This window comes from Cygnus olor, chromosome 19 (genome assembly GCF_009769625.2).
Source record: "Cygnus olor isolate bCygOlo1 chromosome 19, bCygOlo1.pri.v2, whole genome shotgun sequence".
Lineage (NCBI taxonomy): Eukaryota > Metazoa > Chordata > Aves > Anseriformes > Anatidae > Cygnus > Cygnus olor.
Genome location: NC_049187.1, coordinates 9,564,516 through 9,586,934, shown reverse-complemented (window position 1 = coordinate 9,586,934; position 22,419 = coordinate 9,564,516). Strand labels below are relative to the sequence as shown.

The 22,419-nt window shown below is 33.8% G+C and overlaps 1 protein-coding gene across 1 annotated transcript in view; it reads left to right on the top strand.

The window, feature by feature from the left end:
- C5 (complement C5) overlaps positions 1 to 22,419 on the top strand; it is a 32,747-nt gene that overhangs the window by 1,727 nt on the left and 8,601 nt on the right. The window contains exons 3-34 of the mRNA XM_040531214.1: positions 492 to 654; positions 1,268 to 1,338; positions 1,993 to 2,084; positions 4,191 to 4,273; positions 4,791 to 4,881; positions 5,195 to 5,300; positions 6,087 to 6,213; positions 6,538 to 6,653; positions 6,868 to 7,068; positions 7,630 to 7,833; positions 8,333 to 8,542; positions 8,723 to 8,872; positions 9,798 to 9,927; positions 10,254 to 10,319; positions 10,926 to 11,126; positions 11,789 to 11,879; positions 12,326 to 12,402; positions 13,060 to 13,199; positions 13,848 to 14,069; positions 14,659 to 14,719; positions 15,324 to 15,413; positions 15,689 to 15,901; positions 16,045 to 16,120; positions 16,983 to 17,142; positions 17,608 to 17,703; positions 17,965 to 18,136; positions 18,983 to 19,188; positions 19,571 to 19,723; positions 20,095 to 20,157; positions 20,544 to 20,625; positions 21,310 to 21,361; positions 22,098 to 22,200. Coding sequence (XP_040387148.1) covers positions 492 to 654; positions 1,268 to 1,338; positions 1,993 to 2,084; positions 4,191 to 4,273; positions 4,791 to 4,881; positions 5,195 to 5,300; positions 6,087 to 6,213; positions 6,538 to 6,653; positions 6,868 to 7,068; positions 7,630 to 7,833; positions 8,333 to 8,542; positions 8,723 to 8,872; positions 9,798 to 9,927; positions 10,254 to 10,319; positions 10,926 to 11,126; positions 11,789 to 11,879; positions 12,326 to 12,402; positions 13,060 to 13,199; positions 13,848 to 14,069; positions 14,659 to 14,719; positions 15,324 to 15,413; positions 15,689 to 15,901; positions 16,045 to 16,120; positions 16,983 to 17,142; positions 17,608 to 17,703; positions 17,965 to 18,136; positions 18,983 to 19,188; positions 19,571 to 19,723; positions 20,095 to 20,157; positions 20,544 to 20,625; positions 21,310 to 21,361; positions 22,098 to 22,200 — 4,068 coding nt within the window. The remainder of the gene's footprint in view (positions 1 to 491; positions 655 to 1,267; positions 1,339 to 1,992; positions 2,085 to 4,190; positions 4,274 to 4,790; positions 4,882 to 5,194; positions 5,301 to 6,086; positions 6,214 to 6,537; positions 6,654 to 6,867; positions 7,069 to 7,629; positions 7,834 to 8,332; positions 8,543 to 8,722; positions 8,873 to 9,797; positions 9,928 to 10,253; positions 10,320 to 10,925; positions 11,127 to 11,788; positions 11,880 to 12,325; positions 12,403 to 13,059; positions 13,200 to 13,847; positions 14,070 to 14,658; positions 14,720 to 15,323; positions 15,414 to 15,688; positions 15,902 to 16,044; positions 16,121 to 16,982; positions 17,143 to 17,607; positions 17,704 to 17,964; positions 18,137 to 18,982; positions 19,189 to 19,570; positions 19,724 to 20,094; positions 20,158 to 20,543; positions 20,626 to 21,309; positions 21,362 to 22,097; positions 22,201 to 22,419) is intronic.

Sequence of the window (22,419 nt, the reverse complement as noted above, 5' to 3'; positions counted from 1 at the left end):
AACATTATCTTGTTTGCATAACATTCCAAAAACAAAAAGGAAGGGATGGAGAAGTGTTCAGTGTGGACAAGATATACCTCAAATGAGTGTTCAGAGTAAGCCAAAATGGCAACTGAACTGAAGCTCAAGCTATTTCACCAAACTATCAACCACAACAGCAACATTGCTGTGGCTGAGATTCGCTATGTATATAAATGGAAATCTGGTAAATTATACTTTCATAACTTCATAACTTGTGTTTTAACTGCGCTATTTCAGTTCTTGAAATAAATACAAAATTGAAAATACTTCTTTGTAGTCTAATATTTCAGACTGTTATCAATGATGTAAGCAAGAATAAGCCCTTTCTGTGGGTGTTGATGTTTTTGTTTAATAATAATTAACAACAGAATATTAATTGCTATTCAGAACCCATTCTCAACAAGAAATGCTGTAGAAAAAATACTTGAAAAATATTTTAATATTCTTTAACAGTATCTCATCTCCTCCAGCTTCAACCAACAGATTTAGCAAGAACAGCAGATTCAGTCAAGTATGTGTATTTGGAAGCTGTTTCCCCACATTTTACCAGATTGAAAAAAATTCCTGTTTCCTATGAGAATGGCTTTCTTTTTATTCACACAGACAAACCAGTTTATACTCCCGATCAGTCAGGTGAATAATGTTTATTTCTCTTAGTTTTTACTTAGTTTTTACGAGCTGATGACATTGACAGGGAACGAGGATTTAAATGTACTTTAAGCTCTTGTTCATAGTGTATTATTATCAGTCACTATTTATTTTCTTAATCGTCAAAATAATATTTTGAAATATTTGATCATACTGTAGAAATTAATCGTTTCTCCCAATATCCTCTCCTCTGAATCCCTGCCCTCTACACCTTACATGATTAATCTGTGGCACAAACACTGGAAAAATTGTACAGGGAATATGTATTAAAAAAAATTGTCAAGAAATAGTGACAACTGAATCGTTGGTTCTGTGTAGGTTGAGCTTATTTGCTACAAAAGTGATCTGTTGGTATTGTGATTGTAAGAAATAGCCTTGCACTGTGATTTGAGTGCAGAAAAGATGAAAAAGTGTTGGTGCAGGATCTGTTGTTGCTAGCATGAATAAATATTGTTTGGATAGCATACTGACAAAAGGTCAAAATCGTTCTATAAATACTAAACAAATTAGTAGAGAAAAAAAGTTTTATGTTTTTTGTTTGTTTGTTTTAACATTGATAACAGTATGACTTTGAGATTTATTGTAATGTTTCTTACAGTGAAAGTCAGAGTTTACTCTCTGAATGAAGATCTGCAGCCAGCTCGGCGAGAAACTGTCCTAACATTTGTGGTATGTTGTTACTGAATTTAAATTTAAGATTGTGTGGGTCACAAAAGCAATAAACCTTCTTATGTAGTAAATCAGCATTGCAATGGATATATAATAAAATTGTTAAGTAAGTATTTTTGCAATAATAAAAACGTTAGAATTTTTTTTGCAGGTAGCCAGACATCTTTTAAAAGATCTAAAACAGACTGCACACTTAGATCTTTTCAAGTCCTTGATGTGAAGTTGTTACAGAATGGAAAAAGAAAAACTATGAATTATCCTTAATATCTAGGGAAAGGATTTGTGAGAAAATTTTGATAATATATGGTTTTCATATTGTTGTTTATTTCTTTTAAGATAGAAAAAATAATCAGTAGCTCCTGTGCTATGTTTTTTTAACCATAACAATAGTTATTATTGTTATTAGAGTAACCTTCTAGCAATATTAAGTATTGTGTAGTAACAACTTTTAATTGTTGGAAACTCAGTAAAATGTTTTGTCAGGATTTCAGAGCCTGAATTCCTTTGTAAAATGTTTGCATTTTGGTGCTGTGAAATCGACAAAACTCTTAGAAATGTACATTATGGGCAGGGTCCCACTAAAATAACTGAAAGAAGATTTTTCTTTTAATAAGAATGATCTAACTGCTGATTCTTTTCTGTTATTTTTCAAAGGATCCCGATGGAGTAAAAGTGGATATCATAGAAGAAAAAGACTTTACTGGAATAGTTTCTTTTCCTGACTTCAAGATTCCTCCTAATCCTAAGTAGGTATAATTAATGTTCTTTGAGAATTATTAGCATAATACTGCCTTTTCTTTTTTCAAAAGACTATCAGAGTGTCTTTTGCTGATACACAGAGTGCCCATGACTTAAAACTTGGAGATTTCTATCATTTCACATAATTTATAACAATGGTATAGATAAAGAACTTATGACAAAGTGTTCTTCTTTTTAGCTAACTTCCAAATGAACATTTGTCTCCTAAAGTGAAATGGGAAGCTTACTGCATGTATTCTCAAACATATGGAATATCCTCACTGTAATGAGAGAAAGTGAGGAGATGCAATAAGTGAAAACACTGGTGATAAAACTGAGATAAGAGAGCAGTTGGTGGTGGGTTTGTCATGCTCAATTAAAAAATAATAAAAATAAATTTTCTATTGTAGAGATAGGAAAACTGTCAAAAACATTGATTTCAATGAAGGGAATTGTTTGTATTTCATACATATATTCATACAGATCACCATCATTTTTCCAGTGTGCAATATACGTGCCTCTACAGTTCTCCCTTTAGTCTTGAGAGGGTGCTGAAGATACACCGAGTTGGCAGAAGGATGCTTAGCAGGCACTTGAAAAAATGTTTTCTGTCAAATTTACTTTCCATTAGGAAATCAGCAATAATTTCAGTCCATGTAAAAATTAATTTTGTATCCCTTTTGAAATTGAGATTCTGTTAACTGTAGACTTGCATCATTTTTATCGTGGTAATATAAAGTCAAAATATTGTAGGGACTGTTTTTCTGTGAATTATTTAGTGTAAATTGCGGTTGGGCCTCAGTACTCTAGTCAGAGAGAGAAGGACCCTAACAGAAGTCTGCATGAGCCCTCTGGAGCATTTTCCTCAACTGCCCTGCAGGGAAGGACTTGGGGTACTGGTGGATGAAAAGCTTGACATGAGCTGGCAATGTGCGCTTGCAGCCCAGAAAGCCAGTCGTATCCTGGGCTGCATCAAAAGAAGTGTGGCTGGGAGGTTGACAGAGGTGATTCTCCTCCTCTCCTCTGCCCTTGTAAGACCCCACGTGGAGTACTGCACCCAGCTCTGGGGCTCTCAGCACAAGACAGACATGGACCTTTTCGAGCAGGTCCAGTGGAGGGCCACAAAGATTATCAGAGAGCTGGAGCACCCCTCCTATGGAGAAAGGCTGAGAGAGGTTTGTTTGTTTAGCCTAGAGAAGGGAAGACTCGGGAGCCTTCTAATACATAAAAGTGGCCTACAAGAAAGATGGGAAGAGACTCTTTACCAGCACATAGTGATAGGACAAGAAGTAACGGTTTTAAACTGAAAGGGAGTAGATTTCGTTAGAAGAAATTCTTTATTGTAAGGCTGGTTAGAGGCTGGAATAGGTTGCCCAGAGAAGTTGTGGATGCCCTGGAAGCGTTCAAGGTCAGGTTGAATGGGACCTTGAGCAACCCACTCTAGTTGAAGGTGTTCCCTGCCCATGGCAGAGGGGTTGGAACAAATGATGTTTAAAAGTCCCTTCCAACTCAAGCCATCGTACGATTCTATGAAGTTTCTTTGAATGGTAAAACAGGAAGATAGACGCAGTTAAATATGATCTGCACCTAAACTTTTGGCGCTTAAGTAAAGCAATTTGAAATGAAACACATGCCTTTTGAGTGCTTCTAGTTGCAGGAAAAAATCATCCAAATTATGGTAAATCAGATAGGTGATGCACAGTAATCATACTGACTACACTGAAACAGAGCTGGAGAGCCACATATAGGCATTTGTCTAATCTCAGGGGTGATAATTGGCAAGTGGAAGATGGTAGCAAATAGTGCTTTAATGACTCCAGTTACATTTGCAGTCTTCAAAATATGTCTCTGCTTTTTGTAACTGTATGACAAAAAAAATCTGACAGTAGTCAGAACATAAATAATGGCATATTCTTTTCAAATATGTATCAATCCTTCAAAATAAGTTTCAAGTAATTTTATTCAAAATATCAAAGTAGCAGAATCTTCTGAAATAGGTATTGTACATGTGCAAAAAAATCAGTGCCCAATTTTTCTAATTATTAACATTAATATTTTCACTTTTGATATTAATTTTCATTTTAAAAAATAATGTTTGATTGTTGATATTGTAGGTATGGAATTTGGAAGATTGAAGCCAAGTACAAAAAGAATTTCATAACCTCTGCTGTTGCAAAATTTGAAGTTAAGGAATATGGTAAGGTGTTCATGTACATGTGAATCTTGATTTTACACACCTTTATTGCATGAAATTCATGTAGGTCAGCTATACAACACAGAGGAACAAAACACAGAAATGCTTGAAGTAATGTTGGCCTACTTATACAGCAATGGGATGCAGCATAGTGCCAAGTGGCAATATCAGTTCAAGCTAATGTGTCATATCAGTATAAGATTGTATTAATGCAACTTGCCTATAGAGTTATTCTTCAGTATCCTGAGTAATCTTGACGCAGTTGCACTGGTGCAAAATGTGGAGCCAGGGCAGCAGCTGTTAACTTAGGGCTTTATAACTTGTGCTTCATTGCGGACAAGCTGACAGCTTTATCTTTGGGCTGTGACATAATTCAAATCACTTAAAACGTGATTCTTTGATGCATATACAGTGACATATCTGTGTATGTATCTGTGACATATCTGAGTATCTGTGGTTCTGAGAATCTGTGTGTTTAAAAACACATCAAAGTGGCTTAATTTTCTACTCATTTTTTCAGCACTGCCAAGCTTTTCCATCGTCATACAGCCAGAACGTAACTTTATTAGTTCTGATAAATTTGAGAACTTCAGGATTGCTGTGACAGCCAGGTAAGGAAATTAGGCTTTGATTTCTAGATGTGTGTCTCATCTTTTCCTTAAGAATGATTGTCCCGTGTTGAGAAGCTTCCTCTTTTACTTTCTCAGGGAGCCCTGTCATCACAATCATTTCTGCTATGTGAGAGAGCTAAGTGAACCTTTTTAAAATTCTCACAGAGTGATTATTTTTCAACAGAAGTGTTTGTAAAGATACATAGGCATTTGCTTTCTATTTCTTGCTTAGGAAATGACTCTTCTCAAAAATGAATGCTTTGTTGCAGCCATTACGATTTTAAAAACATTTCTATCATTGTTTTATTCTCAGCTATTTTTATAATAAAAGGCTTCCAAGTGCTGATGTTTTTCTTCGTTTTGGAATAATTGAAGGAACTGGAAAAAGAATGATGCCTCGTGCAATGCATGTAACTAGGGTAAGAAAAAACAAGCCTAAATTGCTTAGTTCAGGACTGATCTAATTCCATTCAAGCTGGGGAGAATGTCTTCCAACTCCATTTGGATCGACATCTATTGAGTGTCAACTTTTCCTTTGTAATCCTGTCACCAGGGGCATAGAAACGTACTTTACAATGAAACTCAGAGGCAGCATCTCAGACAGAACGGAACTTCAGTCTCGTTCAGTTGTTTCCTTGAGTAAACTGTGTTTGAAATTTCTATGAAATACCATTTTTGCTATCTATTTATAGAATAAACAAAAAGAAATCAAATATAGGATCAATGTAATAATACCAAATCAGGATTGGAGACAGACAAATCAAAATTATATCGATGTATTTTGGTTAAACTGTTCTCCACCAGTTCTCCTTCCCTCATCTAGTCTGGTCTTTTTGTTTTATTCATTGCAGAATGATAAAAGACATTATCTTTCCTGAATGAGCAGAGATATATCTGTGTTAGTCATAGAATCATAGAATGGTTTGGGTTGGAAGGGACCTTAAAGATCATCTAAGAACCACCTACCTCTTGTTTGGCCTGCATGCAGACTTCATAGCATGTACTATCGATTGATTAATTACTAATAATTATATAGGTAAAAAAAGAATTCTTAATCATGAAATTCTACATTAAAACGTCTCCATCTTTGATTTCCTCTGAAAACAGACAGAGCAGAAACATGCTGAAAAGAATTTACTCATAGTTTACCGTATATTATTTCTAAGTTATTGACTGTAAAGGAATAATTTTTATTTAATTTCCAGCTTGAAAATGGTGTTGCTGAAATCAGTTTTAACAGTAAGAAAGAAGTGAGTTATTTAGGATTTCAGAGTCTAGAAGAATTGGATGGGTCATATTTATATATTGCAGCATCAGTGATGGAATCTATGGGTAAGTTGCTTTCAAGTGATTTCTTTGAACACATCTGCAAATGTAAACAGAACAAACAAACAAAACAAAACTATACAGCTAACTTTGTTAGTATCAGACTTTCTTCAGTACTCAGAAATCCTTCAGCCAAAAGCTTATAAAGAACAGCCTGTCCATCAGTGTAAAAATGGGGTTAAACTTTTTTTTTTTTTAATTGCTATTTGTTTTCACAGTGTTAAGTGTTTAATTTTTAGGTGAAAGGACTTCACCATTAGAGACAGATTGTGCTGCCCTTTGAAGGCAAGTGCCCTAGAATGTGATTATTAAAAGCGGCATATTTTTTAGGTGGCCTCAGTGGTGAAGTGGAATTTACTGGAGTCAGATACGCTGTATCTCCTTACAAATTAAACTTGATTGCTACTCCTCTCTTTATAAAGCCTGGACTTCCATTCTTCGTAAAGGTTAGTTAAAAGAAGTATTGTTGCACGTTACAACGTAAAATCCATAATGCAGAAGCCTTACTGTTTGTCAATATCTGTAGGTCTTAACACACACTTAATTTCCTTTGACTGTTTACATTTTTTTTCATTTGCTACTGTAGAAGGTTAGCAGCTTGTTTTCTGCTTGAAAAATGTTGTTGTTCATATAAGAAATGTTATCTCTTCTAATGAATAGGTGCAGGTGAAAGATACAGTAGATCACTTTGTTGGAAACATCCCTGTAACTCTCACTGCAAAATCATTTAGTGAGCAAATGGATGAGACTGAGTTGATATCAGAGGGTTCAGAATCTGGGAGAAGAAAAACAAGCATGAATGATGGAACTGCTTTATTTGTTATTAATATCCCATCTGATAGCACGCTACTGGAGTTTCAAGTGAGTTAAATTCTCCCATTAACTGATTTCTTAGAAGATTTAATTCTGTACTTTTGCCAGTGTACAGCACCTGTGGTAAGACTTTGTTCTTAAAAGTTAGTAGTTTATAAACTTAGAGATTGTTACCAACGATCAGTTATGAAACCTAAGTGCTATAATGAAACATTACTTCTATATTAAGTTGTATTTGGATGTATTCTGAAACAAAATATCCCAATTTGTCATATATTTATTTAATAATAGTTATTAAATAAAACATCTGAATGAATTATGAGAGAACAAATCTCTGAGAGTGATTCTCTTGTTAGACAGGAAGGCATATTATTGACCTTTTCTGATCTGCTTATTTATGGACATGCTTCTATACCGCCATTTTAATTTGACTTGGTATTTATAAATCTTTTTATTAAAGAAAACAGGAAAGTCTTGAGTTGGCTTATTACTGTGATTATTTATTTTCTGAAGTATAACTTCATACTTAAACTATTCAGAAGTCAGGACATGCAGCTTTTGTTTCCTCCTTTGCTACAAAAATTTTTGGACATATTATTATCTTTTCAGGTAAAAACTGTTGATCCACATCTTTCAGATGAAAACCAAGCAACCAAAACCTATGAAGCAAGAGCTTATTCATCATTAAGTCGGAGTTATCTATATATTGACTGGGCTTCAAACCACAAAATACTTCAAGTAGGGGATTTCATCAATATTAACGTATATCCACATAGTCGGTATATTCATAAAATACATCACTACAGCTATTTGGTAAGTAACTGATGTTTCCACATGAAATCTTGAGTTGTGATTTGAGATATGATCCTTAATGAAGAACCTCAGCAGTCAGGATCTATCATTAACACCAGAATACGTGCTGCTCAGAAAACTGCTCAGAATATGTACTCTGCCTTTGCCTATAAAATGTGTCCGTTCTGTAGTTATAATTTGTTACCAGTCTCATGTTTAAATCATATATTAAGGCTATATTGTTTTGAATTCTCACCCAATGTAGACTGGAGTTAAGAAGTAGTGCCAATCTGAGAGCTGTTTCAGGAGCTGAATCATCTAAGGAAAAGAAGACAAAGATGCACAGAGACAGCAGTTCTTTTTACAGGGAGGGAACTACCTTCCCTCGAACTAGTCACACCAGTGCCAAATGCATTTCTGTGTGTGGTGGATTATACCTAAATGCAAAATAATTTTTACATGTGTGAGACATTCAATATAAAATTTGACTTCTTTATTCTCCATCATCTTTCTACTATAGATCATGTCAAAAGGGAAGATAGTAAGCTTTGGAACTCAGAAAAGAATTAAAGATTTGGAATATGAACACCTAAGTTTTCAGATAACCCAAGAAATGGTTCCTTCAGCACGTCTTGTTGTTTACTACATCGTCATGGGAGAAGAAACTGCTGAGTTAGTAGCTGATTCAGTCTGGCTGAATGTGGAACAGAAGTGTGGGAATAGTCTTGATGTGAGTAGTAAAATAGGCACTGACATTTGTGGGTGTGCATTCATTTTATGGTCAGGTTTTAACTTGGTATTACACGAGTTCTTTAACAGTTCCTTAACATAATAAAGTGTCAGCCTCCAGATGCATTTATTTTGAGCCAATGTACTTTTAAAATTACTAACGTTTGTTTTTGATTTATAGATTAAGGTGCTACCAAGCAAAAAGACACACAGACCAGCAGAAGTCTTATCGCTTTACATGAAAACACAGTTCAGTTCCTTTGTTGCTTTGTCATCTATTGACAAGGCAGTATATGGAGTTATTGGAAGAGGAAGGAGAGCAATGGAAAAAGTTAAGTAGTAGCCAAAAAAGAAAAATAAGTTGCTGTTTGTTTCAGATTCATATTCAGATCGCTGTTATGGTTTATGCCTTCAATAAACTTGAAAATACACAGAAGAACAATTCAACCCAAAATAAAATGTGTGGGTTCTAAATTATAAAAAGAATTCATTTACTATGTTTTGATTTCCAGTAAAAGTAAATGATGGTTTTAAAGCCCAATCTGAACCGTGTCAACATAAATCTTCAGACTTGGACAAAAATAGGCTGCAATGTGAGAGAGCTCTGTGGTCCAAGAGGCATGGAGACCACATTCTCCCTTGTAGTTCTTCCTAAAATCTTTTTAGGTTCTGTTTTTTTAGGGCATACTGTTAGGATAATATGGCAGATGCTATTATGTTTGTTGGATTATAGAGGTTTTCAATCCTTGTAGAATTCTAGATATGTGTGTATGTAAGTAAACATGCATATCATCTGTCACTGAGATAATTCCATTCCTGTGATAAAACATGGCAGTTCTTTAATACCTCAGAACAGTCAGATACAAGATAGGCAGAAGATGAATAGGAGAATACTTTTGCACCAACCTTGAATTATTTGAATCTGTTTTCTAGTACTGTTGAATGCTGGGTAAAAATACTTGATTTGGTTTTCAACAAGATAGATGGAGTATCAGAACTGTTAAAAACACGTTAGTGAAGCATTCTGCCTCAGTTCTACATAACTTGTTAGCTCAGACGTGTGCTACAGGAGCATGATTTTGTTGGTTCTGGTGCTTGAATTAGTTCAAATATCGTGAAATGGTACTCTTCAGTGTGTTGTGAAGACATCTTCTAGACTAAAGTGGCCTTTCTGCATGTATAATTCTCTTATCTGTCATATGATATGTATGATATTCTCCACATTTTAGTTAGCTGCTGATACGCTTATTCCTCAGGTAATACAAGATTTGGAAAAGAGTGACCTTGGATGTGGTGCTGGAGGAGGACGGAATAATGTTGATGTATTCCGAATGGCTGGGCTTACATTTTTAACTAATGCAAATGCTGATGATTCAAATGAAGCAGGTATATTTCTTAGTTTTAAACATGAAACTGTGGATTTTCTCTCTTGAAATTTTCTATTATGACTCACAGTTATTATATTGGAACTTAATAAAATTAGCAGAGCATGTATATACTAAGAAATACAATTTTGAGGGAGGAAAGCATTGTAGTTTGTGTGTCATTTTCTGTAATTTAAATTATTTTTTTTCTTTTTTTTTTTTGTAATTCAAATAATAGATTTTAAATCTCTACCAAATCTGCAATTTGATTTTTTGGATTGAAGTGGGCTGTGTTATTACCAAAAACATCCTGTCTTTCATAGTTTTTGTGATTTTTTTTTTAAACAGGTGAAACTTGCAATGAAATTGTAAGAACCAAACGGTCTGACTTCAAGGAGCGAATACTCAAGGAAGGTGTTTAAAAAATTATTTTAAAATATTTAATTATGAAAGTATTTAATTATGAAAAAAAGTTCATGTCTATTAGAAATCAAGAATCTGAAAGTTTGCATAGTACTTTTGATTGTTGTTATCCACTTAGTGTAGTGGAAAGATGGACAAATATGGAAGATGATAATTTAGAGGACCCCATTTATAAAGCTCCTCATCCATATGCACACTTTGAAATCTATAAGATTAAGTACCCATTGAAAATATAGCATATCTGTAAGATTTCTTTTTCCTACTCGGAAAGGACATATTCTGAAAACTCACAGTACTACCATATGGTAGTCTTTCCAAGTGACCACCTGTCAGTAACCAAGCCTGACAGAAGACCTTCTGTCTGTTAAATCTTAGTGTAATAAAACTTCTTTAATTTATATTTTAAATTCAGTATTGTAGTGATAAGTGTGTGTCTCTAACATTTAAACATTTACATGTTTATGCTCAACCTTGAATCTATACCTTCATCGAAATTTTGCAAGTTTTAAAAACACATTTAGTATAACAAGTTAAAATGCATTTGAAAATAAAAACATCATCTCAAGGAAGGGATTTTTTTATTTATTGTTATTTCAGCATCCAAATATAAATATGAAGCGATTAAAAACTGCTGTATGGCTGGAGTAAAAGCATATCCAGTCAGTGAGACTTGCAGTGATAGAGCTCGGCGAATTCGGAGTAATGAAAAGTGCATTTCAGCATTCAGGGATTGCTGTGAATTTGCCAACAGACTGCGGGAAGAAGAGCCTAATAAGCTGCTAATATTGGCAAGAATGCGTAAGTACAAGAGCTTTGACTGTTGTGTGGATATGTGGTGAAATATTTTTAATAGATTATGGATAAATATAGAGGCGATAGCTTTGTTAATCTATTAACTCTCTCCAATTACCAGAGAGGGTTATTCGAGCAGATACTGTAGTCTCCATACACCTTGGTTGTATACCCCTAAAGAGGGGTAGGAGGGCAATTCTTTATTCTGTTAGGACTGTATTGGAGAGCTGTATTCTATTCATCCATGTTTAGAACAGGCAGCCATGCAAAATGGGAGTATTGTTGCCTGTGAAGGTAATGCTAAACTTGAATGCTCAACTGGAATCATTTGCCCAGGCCTAAAACAGCCAATGGGTAACACCTCAGGAAAGATCAGTGGGAGTGTGAAATTTTCTGTCTCCCATTCTCTCCTTATAATTGCTTGTTAACAGGTTTGTTTGTCTGAGTATTGGACAGGTATCCACATTTATAAATAGTTGAGGTAGAATAAATAAACTTTTGATGAGGTTATTCAGGTATAATTTTTTCTTGTATCAGAACTAACTTGAGGCAAATAGAGTTACAGTAACACAAAAGGAAAATACAATGATTTTCAGGCCTTTGGTGGAAGGCTGTTGGCAAGGGTTTTGTTTGTTTGTTTGTTTACTTGATTTATACATCGTCTACAGATTTTGAGGCTATCTTGGAACTGGATGAAGCAGAAGTTCGTAGCTATTTTCCTGAAAGCTGGTTATGGGAAGTTCACCAAGTTTCTTCTAGGTACTACTTTTCTCAAAGAAATTACTAACATTTGACTTAATCATCAGCTTATTAGAAAGTAAATGCTAAAATTTTGACATAACCCGAGTAACTAGTCATACCCTAGATGTGTACTAAATTGCAGTTTTATATGAACGCATTGTTCCTGTCATGTTGTTCTAAATGCAGGATATACTGTCTGGTGCCCACATGGTTGAATCACTTTTCCTTTCACTTTCAACTTTGCTAAACACCAGCTTCTTTCAAGTCAGATAAAAACAAGCTTATTCAAACAAAACCCCTGTGTTCCCTAAGTATGTTCTCATTTCTTGTCCTATCTGACTCTGTCTTAGATACAGGAGTTGCTTTGGGCAGATAGGTTTTATGTTGATTAGCTGTTGTTAACAAATGGCTAATAATAATGTATAAATGTGTTAAATGTAAAAGAATAACACTTCTAATTGCAGATCAAAGTCTCTGTCTATCACTCTGCCTGATTCACTGACTACCTGGGAAGTGCAAGGTGTTGGCATTTCTGATAAAGGTAGGTACTGCAACCTAATTAGGTTTTAGCCAAATAATTACATAGCTTTTCTGTTTGGATTTTGTAGAGACTCTCATTTTAGTTGCCACATATGTTCTTTAACGTTCATTTTCTGGTTTTTAAAAAGGAAAAGAAAACATCAAAATGTGTAGTTTAAGGAACGGTAATTATTGCCTTTCTTGCTATGAACATAAAAACGGCAGGGCAAGACAAAGGTCTGTCTAACATAGTATCTTGTATTTGTCAGTGGCCCATGATAAATGACAAAGGAAGAATAACATCACAAATAGTCAGTGACTTCCTTGGCACAACTGTGCTGTCCAGTTATCAATAGCTCAGGGACTTGAGGAAAGGAAGAAGCAGATTTTCCGATAGATATGGTAGTCCAGACAGAAGGTTTGCTTCTAGCTTTGAGAAAGGGTAGAAGCCCAAAGGACTGCCGTGTCAGCAAGTATGCAAAAGAAATGTATGTGAAAGTGAGTTTGTAAACGAAAACATACGTGAGAAGAATGGGAAGCAAGAGCCGGTCACTTTTGAAAAAGCTGGACATGTTCAAAGTACATTTTGAAAAATCGTAAGTCATCGGTAAAGGTGGCAAGGATGTGGTTTATCAGAAGGGTGGATAAAATAGTGTGTTTTTGTGTTTAATTTTCTTAGGTATATGTGTTACTGCACCACTGGAAGTGCAAGTTGTAAAAGACATCTTCCTTAACATTTATGTTCCTTATTCTGTGGTGCGAGGAGAACAAATTGAGTTAAAAGGATCAGTTTATAACCACAGAGCTTCTGCAATTAAGGTAATTTGTGGCCTTTGTGAGTTCTGTTGAAATAGTAACAAAATAAACTGAAAAAGCATTTCCTCTGCTAGTATCTAATATAAACACATCACTGTATCAGATTTCTCCAATCCTTCAGGAGGTGTTATATATGCTCTTCATAACTATGTAACAATAAAATCCAGTCATTACTCATTTAATTTCCAGCCATTCTGATTACAGTGTTGTCATGCTCTTACATAGCAAATTGCCTCACAGAAGTTAAAATACATTTTTCTATTCCAAATGTTAGGATAAAATGTCAAATAATTAATGGGATTTTTGGAATAACCTGCTCCAGAGCTAACAGATTACTTTGTCTAGGGTTTTTACATAAAAGGACTATTTTTAATGAAATGAATTTAAACAGAAATACAGAATTATTGAAAAGTTTGCAAAGGTATTTGTGGTTCCATGATGTTGCTAAGGAACATCTGTTAGTGTGTCTCTAATGCAAATAGTAGTAATTCCACAGTTAGTAACACTAGTAACACTTGTTCATGGTAAACAGAAAACAAGTATTATGGTTAAAAAAAAAAAAAGTTCAGTATAGTATTTCAATGGCTTTAATATTTCTCTGGTGCAGTACCTGTCATGGAGTTGAACATTAAAAATCTTTCCACTATTCAGTTCTGTGTTAAAATAGCAGCTGGAGATGGAATCTGTTCTTCCGGAGGTTCTGCAACTACTGGAGCAAGGATACGCGGTTGTAATTTTAAGTATCTAGATGGTAGTTCTTCATCGCCATTTATGTTCAGAATACTTCCTTTGGAATTAGGTCTTCACACTATCAACTTCACACTGCTGACAGATGGAAACAGTGAAACTGTAGTTAAAACATTACGCGTAATGGTAAGAAAAAAAATTAAAATGTTTAGAGTGTTTTTGAATTTCGTATTGATTCAGTCTCAAGAAGTACAAAATATATGAAATCAGTATATAAATATTGATTTATTTTAATGTTATCATACTCACACATATCATGTAGTATCATTGAATTCACTGTATGCACTGCAAAAATACATGACCAAGTATTTGCATATGTACATTTTTAAACTTTGCATATAAAAGTTGTCAGGAAGATGCATGTAGATTTAACTTAATAAGCAAGAAGGATATTGTATTCTAAGTCACTTTGTTCAGATTTTCAAGTTCTTAAGCATACTTCATTGAAAGATATTTTTTGGTAATTTTTTACTTTTCAAAGCTTTTATTTAAATCTTTTGTTAAATTTTCTCAAAAATTTTGGGAGATAGACTACTAGCTTAGATATAAAATAGATGCAGAACAACAGTGTTTTTGGTTTACAAAAGTAAAACTCAACTACACAGAAGGATGTAGAGGACAAAAATACTAAGGTTTTAAACTGTTGCTTCAGCTACTGTATGTGATTAAACAAAAGCGTTTTCATTTTCTACTTCTTTCCTCTTAATGATTACAGCCAGAAGGCATTAAAAAAGAACTTCATGCAGGTTTCACTTTGGATCCACAGGGTGTTTATGGTATGAGAATATGTCTTCATCTTCTTTCTTTACTTTTTCATTTTCTTGATTCATGTAGTTATGATGATCAGTTTTTCCATAATATGAAAAATTGGTGCTTTTCCTTCTTGATATATTCTTCATATGACCCTTTCAAGGATTTCTTGTCCTTTCATTGACAAATCCATCTCAGAATAGCTAGTCTTTCAAAAAAGGTGGATTTTTTTTAAAGTAACCTTTTTGTATCTTTTAATATAACATAATACTAAGCTTTTCTCAATGTGCTTGAAAATTGATTAGCAGGTGCTTTAGTAATGAAAATAGCATATTTTCTCCTTTAACCAGAGGTGACTCTGAAACCGAAAAATTTAGGTCAAGATTAGATTTTCTCTTAACAATAATGTCAAAAGAAAGATTAATGTGTTTGCATCTGTAATTTTTCAACAGTCAATATTGTTTGTACGTACATTTGGGGATAGTTGTAGTTATCATGTTATTGTTGTTTTATTTGTTGCTGACTTCTCAATAGTTGAAATCTTTAAATCTGGCTATTACATCTGAATCCTCTATTGATTTAGATTTTGCAGTATGTTATATATTCAATATTGAACCTTTTCAATTATAGGTTCAGTCAAGAGACGCCAAGAATTTCGTTATAAAATACCACTAAATCTGGTCCCTAAAACAAAAATCGATAGAAGTGTCAGTGTAAAAGGTAAATTGAACTGAAGCTTTTAGTCTATTACTCTTAGTACATATGTAGTGTCTGTATATATGTTCTGTTTATCTTTGATTTGTCTTACATCCTTTGTTTACATTTGTCTGAATTTATTCCTAGCTTCTTTTTAGTAAAGTCTTTGCAGATCACCTTTTTATGTAAAATTTTAAATACCTCGTATAGAATGATTGCTTATAGGTATCAGGTTCTGCCCTTGGATTCACTTCTATGATCATTCTTTTAAATCTTTTTATTTTTTTTTCTTTCCACAGGACATCTTATGGGTGAAGTGATTGCCACAGTCCTTAATCCTAGTGGTCTTAGTATTCTTACTAATCTTCCAAAGGGCAGCGCAGAGGCAGAGCTCATGAGTATTGCCCCTCTTTTTTATGTGTTTCACTACTTGGAAGCATCAGATAACTGGCAAATACTGGGTTCCAAAACCTTAACTTCCAGAACTGAAATGAGGAGGAAGATGAAAGAAGGTAGAAAAATATAGCTGCTTCTCTTGCTTCAGAGCTGTAGAAGTGCATAAATTTTGCTGAATAAGTAAGATCATGTATCTGAGTAAGCAAATACAATTTTAAAATAAATCTCATAACTTTCTTTCTGCCTTATAATCCCTTAGGAATTGTAAGCGTTTTGTCATTCAGAAATTCTGACTTCTCATATAGCATGTGGAAGAATGGGCAAGCTAGCACATGGTAAGTTAAAAAAATCTTTTGATTAGTATGAATGGAAAAAGTTTCACTCAGCCCTTTGCTTTCATATTATAACTATTTTTTTTAAAGGGTGACACTTCTCAGTAAGTAGGACAAGTGAGCGTAATGGTAGATTTAAATGATGCTTATAGCTTTGAATAGTATCTTTTCATTCCTTGTTTTCTTGTGATAAATATTTTCTGTGTGTCCATAGTTCACACCATTACAAGCAAGTTGGACCTTGGGGTCCGTACATAGGTAGACATACCTGAGATAGTTTCTAACTCTTCTTTGGGCTTGGAATTTTACAATAGGACTATGTAGAGCTTGGTTTCCTGCTCAAGCAAAGGTTGCACTCCAAGTTTGAAGAAGGAAAGCTAAGTACAGGGAGGGACAAGGGCAAAAAGGTGATACCCTTTGTTCACAGAAATATGATACTTAAAAGATATCAAACAAAAGGGGGTAATGCAGTCTATGGAAAATAGAGTCTACCATTGCAAATTAGACAAAATACATGGTCACCGTCTTGCCTTTCACAACGGCAAATGCAACTGGCTTATAGAAAGAAAGAATAAGATGCTTCAGAAGCATCTTCCTTAAGTTCTGATGAAAGAAAAAAATATTTTGGAGATGTATAGAGTAATGAGTTCATATTCTGAACCATGGGATTTGGTCCTAGTTATAAAATTATTTATGGCTAATTATTGCCTATTTGTTAAAAATTAAGATTCATTTGCTATATTCTTTGAACTGTGGGAGTGGATAGCATACCTAAATCATAAGTAATGCAGATTTGTCTGATCTCTAGCAATGTGGTAGTATCTGATAATCAAAACAAACATAATCTGTTTGATTTCTTTGGCAGGTTGACAGCTTTTGCTTTAAGAATTCTTGGACAAGTTAATCAATATATAAATCTTGATCAAATTTCTGTTTGTAATTCACTTCTGTGGTTGATTGATAACTGTCAAATGCCAGATGGCTCATTCACTGAATTTTCAGATTATCAGCCAGTGAAACTACAGGTATGAAAACCAAACATTTTGTGCGTGTGTGTGTACAGTAAAAGATAGAGACGCAGGAGGTGCAAGATATTTATGGCTGCATTTCACCAGAACATCTAGTCAAAACAACTTTGCTAAATTTGCCTCTTTCTGAACTCATTTAAAGAAAGCACAGTATTGAAAACTTTTCTGTCTTGACAGTAAAAGTAGCTGTGTGACACTCCTTGATATTTAGAAAGAAAAAAAGTGTAGGTTGATTTTTACAATATAATAGCCCAGCTTTCCTGTAACTTTTTATATTTTGGTCTTTTTTTTTTTTTCGATAAGCTATTACATTCAAAAGAGTTGATGTATTTTCAGGTAAAACCAAATTATTATTTCTTACCAGAATTTCTATTTGTTTCCTCGCATAAACTGTAAAAAGTTATATTTATCTAAATTAACTGTTATTTCTATTTATTTATATGATTATATTTGATTTTGTAGGGTACATTACCTAGAGAAGCTAAAGAAAAATCTTTGTATCTCACAGCATTTTCTATTATTGGAATTGAAAAGTCAATGAAAATATGTCCTACTCAGGTAAATACTGTTTTTATTTCTGCCAGCAGTCGTATGCTGGGATTCTAATTTCTTGCATCTTCTTTAACATTTGTTCAAAGAAATCAACACTTTTTTTTTAGATTTAGTTGCTTTCAAAATCAGTAAAAGAACAACACAATTATGGATGACTTTATTTTAAGGTATATTGTAGAAAATACTATATATGTGTATATTGTCTTTATAGATGTGTTTCTTTAAAAATATGTCTAATACTAAGCTGCAGTCTATTCATCTTTTCAGAAAATCCATGATGCTAAAAATAAGGCAGGGGATTATTTATTGAAAAATGCAGGGTCTGCACAAAGCCCCTTTACTATGGCAATAATTTCGTATGCGTTAGCTCTTGTGGATTTGAACCATCAGTCTGCACGATTGTTGTTCTCTGCGCTGAAGAAGGAAGCGTCTGTCATAGGTATTGCTTATTAAGTTCTCTCAAAGTGTGTATTGTAGTTCGTTCTCAGGTGGATTGTTCTTTCATTTTTTAAAAAAGTCTCTAATGGGTTTCTACTTGGATCATGATTTTCAATGATGCTTGCTTTGGCATATATGAATTTTTAGTCTTGTGTGGCCTAGTATTTTTGCAGGGTTTAATCCTGCTTTCGGCTTTTCAGCAGTGCAATTTCATTAGCAGTGTGCAAGTTGGTTAGACATTTGTCATTCCTCAGCGTATCACAATGTTTGTTCTGTCTGCTTTCTTTTTTTTATGCAAGTGTCCATAGGGGGTTACTTTCGTCTGCATGCTCATCCTTGTGATGTGACCACTCTCTTCTTTAGCTCAGACTGGAATTTTTCACAGTATCTGTCAGCACCCTCACTTTTCTTTTGAGGGGGTTTCCTCTTAATTTCTCACTGGCTGATGAGGGTCTTTGTAATCTCTTGTGAATGCTGTTCATTTTTAGTGCTTTTTGTTAAAGGCAAAAGACTCAGACTGTTCTCCTAGAATAGAAAACTTTTGCCCTGCATGTTGAAATTAACATTAAAAGAAAAAAAAATATATATATGTATATATATATAAAAAGATAAAAACAGTATTCTGGGTTTTTTTTGGCCACTCTATCACTGTTCAGGACCAGTAATTACCTGGATGTGATTCAAATGCTTTGCATCAGGTTTGTTTATCATCGGTTTCAAGAATAAATGTCAGATTTATAAACATAAAAGAAGCTTATCTTCATCTCCTGTTAAATGCAGAGAGAATTCCTCCTTTTCTCCTTGACCTGAGTAGGCAACCTGAAACGTGGCTTTTATATTTTTGTAGGCGAGCCTCCTATTTATCGTTTTTGGAAAGGTAGTTTAAAAACATTAGACCACCATGCTCCCAATTCTGTTACCGCACAAATGGTTGAAACTACAGCATATGCATTGCTTACTGCTTTACTAAGAGGGGACAAGAACTATGCTAATCCAATCATCAAATGGTTGTCTGAAGAACAGAGATATGGTGGAGGATTTTATTCAACTCAGGTGAGCTTTAAAATACTTTGTTCCCATTCCTCAAATACCAAAATCTAAGAAGCCTTAAGAGGGTAATATCATTAGATGACGCCTTTGACAACTTCAGCGTCCTTTCTGTGGTACTAGTATCAAATTGCTCTGATACTATGATTTTCTTTCTCTCTGGGAAGTATGACTTCTTTTCCTGAAATCCATTATAAACAGAAATTTGCAAGCTGGTAAATATCTTACCAGCGTGTTAAGTGTACTGCTGAGATGCTGCTAAGCTGTTTTGCTGGTAGTGGTCACCATTATGTGTCATTGCGTTTAGGTAGCAGAAAATGAACTACTTTGTAATAAATATTTACTTTTTAATTTTAGAAAGTAAATCTTTATAATTGATTTCTGACAGGACACTATTAATGCTCTTGAAGCCTTGACTGAATATTCCCTTCTTGTCAAACGGCTTAATTTGGACATGAGTGTTAAGGTAGCATACAAAAATTATGGAGATCTTCATCTATTTAAACTGACAGAAGAAAATTTTGTGGGAAGAACTTTGACAGTGAGTGAATAGCTTCTCTTTTGAAAAGTTAAAGCAAAATTCCCAGTAACCTGTTAAATAGTTCTTTGACCTTTGAAATCTGTACTGAATTAGCTTTTTCTTTTAATAGACTGGTATTAAAATGACATAGCAAATGTTTAAGAAATTCGCTTATCTGCTACATTTGATGCAGTTTTTAATGTGTAATTCATTTAAATTTAGCATTTCTGCTTGTTTCTATGAATTTTTTGTAGAAGCTGTTTGTAGCCTTAATTGTATTTAAAACATAGGAAAGACAAATAGATCATCAGACCTGAATTATGTTCTTGTTAGTAGCACAGTAATTATTATTATTACCTTCTAACTATTTATATTTAACATCAATCCTTTAGGTGCCTTTGGAAGATGACATATACGTAAGCACTGGCAGCAGCACTGGCATAGCTACAGTAAATGTAAGCATGGAACCATTTTCTTTTTTTAGTAGTGTCTCTGGTTTGTTAATGTGAACATTGAAAAATAAACTGATTTTTTCATAAGGTATTCCAAAAATGTATAGGTATACATAGGTATTCTAAAATGTAAATATTCTTATGTAGTAGTATCTATGTTCATAAAAATAATCAGGATAATTTTTAGTCTTCTAAATACAACCAGCAAGAGCGGCGTAGTTTTGCTCAAGAATTTTATGTCTTATCAAAACTAAACATGCCAAGCATGCTGTTTGTTTTTACTTGTATCGTATTCCTCTAACTCCATATTCTGAATTTTCACAATTTTTTGCCATATTTGAGGATTGTTTACTGTTTGTATTTTGTCTAATTTATTTGTATGTTTGTAGGTGAGGACAGTATACAACATAATTGGTACTTCTGAAGAGTCGTGTAACTTTGAATTGAAGATTGTTCCAAAGAGAGATGATGGTAAAGGGTTAATCTGGTTTTAAATATTAGTACCCAGATCACTGCAGGGAAAAAGAAAAAAAAAAAAGGAAAGCTTATTTAACAATGTGCTTTTTATTAAGAATGAAACTAATAAATTCTTACTTTTTTTCAGTGGAATGCAAAACTGGAAAAGAAATTGCTAGAAGCCTTCTTAGCCCTTCTTGAAACTATTGTCTTTTTGTGAATAGAATTAATCTTTAATGTATTTCTGTTAGTTGAATTTTTACTCATTTATGGAAGTGTTATTACAATTGGGGCAGTGAGGAATACAAAATTCTAGCAGAAGAAAGGAATATAGTAGGAGGGTGGTTTGGGGTTCTACAAGGTAAGAAAAAGTTCTTAGAAGGTAAGTTCTACAAAGTACTGAAAGTTGTAGTCCAGTTACAGTAGGGTGTACAAACGCATTCTGAGCTTTTGTCATGAAGTAGTTTTAATAACATAAGTATGTGATAAATAATACTAAGCATTAGAGCTGACATTTCACCTGAATTATAAAAGACTTCAGTGTTGTTTGTAGCTACATAATGAGTTCCTATGAAAAATTGCTACCAAAATTATTTTAAAAATTCTCTTTCAATTATGAAAACACTTTACAAGAATTTTGGGGTTGTTATTCCTGAAGAGTTTTAAGATCACTTATTTGACTCTACTTGATATGAAAAGGTTACAGAATAGAAGATGGTGGGCCACTTGGGCGCGTAGAGGCTTGTGCAAAGTAAGTACAGCTGGTGGGGTTTTGGCTGGGTAGTTTGTCTCAATTACTGTGGAAATAATAACAAGGTTTTACTTTTAAAGGTTTCATTTAAACTTAATGCTGGTTCTAAATGTCCTCAGTTTCCCAAGTTTCAACACTCCTACTTAAAAAGGGGGAATTCCCAGCTGATGTGTTAAGGAATTGGAGCAGTGCAAATGAAATGCACTGTGGCTCTATGTATGCATAATGACATTACTCTAAGAATGTTACAAAGGCTTTCTGGTCTTACATTTTTTCTTAGTTATTGTTTTAATATTACATTAGCTGACATTAGCATTATATTCAATTACACACTAGCATTATATTCAATTCCTTTTATTTTTTTAAGAGACTGAAATGTTTTTATTTGCTAATCCTCCCTTATTAATAATTGCGTCTGGTCTTCTGATCTTGTTTTCTTCCTTTTTCTTCCCTTTTATGCATGAGTGTAAACAGAATTGGAGATGAAGGTCATTACTTTTTTGGGAGAGCATTTTTTGTTGATTTATATCTGTGTTCTCCGGGAACATAAGTATTAAGAAAAGTTCATATCCATGATATTGACAAAAATCTGAAATGATTCATCTGGAATATTTTGCTTCATTATAATGTTCTAAATGTTGGTAGAATTTTCCTTACTATTTTCTGGGATCACACAATGAAGTTTACTTTTTAGTTTCAGTTATGTTGAACTAATTTTATTTTTAATCTCTTTTAGGTACAAGCCCAGCATGAGAGAGCCACAGTCAGGGTCTGCTCATGCCGTGATGGACATAGGTTTGGTTAGTGGATTGGAAGCAAATAGAGAAGACTTAAATACTGTAAGAATTAAAAAAACTTTATTTCTCTTACTGAAGTTTTATTATTTTTTTTGACAGAATTATGATATTTACTGTTCAATTGTAATTGTTGTTCAACATGTCAATATTAGTTAAAGGCAATCTGAGTTATACTTACAGGATTTAAATAGGATGCTAAATGTGGACTCAGGTATCCCTTTAAGGATAATTAGCTTTACAATTCTTTGTTATCTTCTTGTA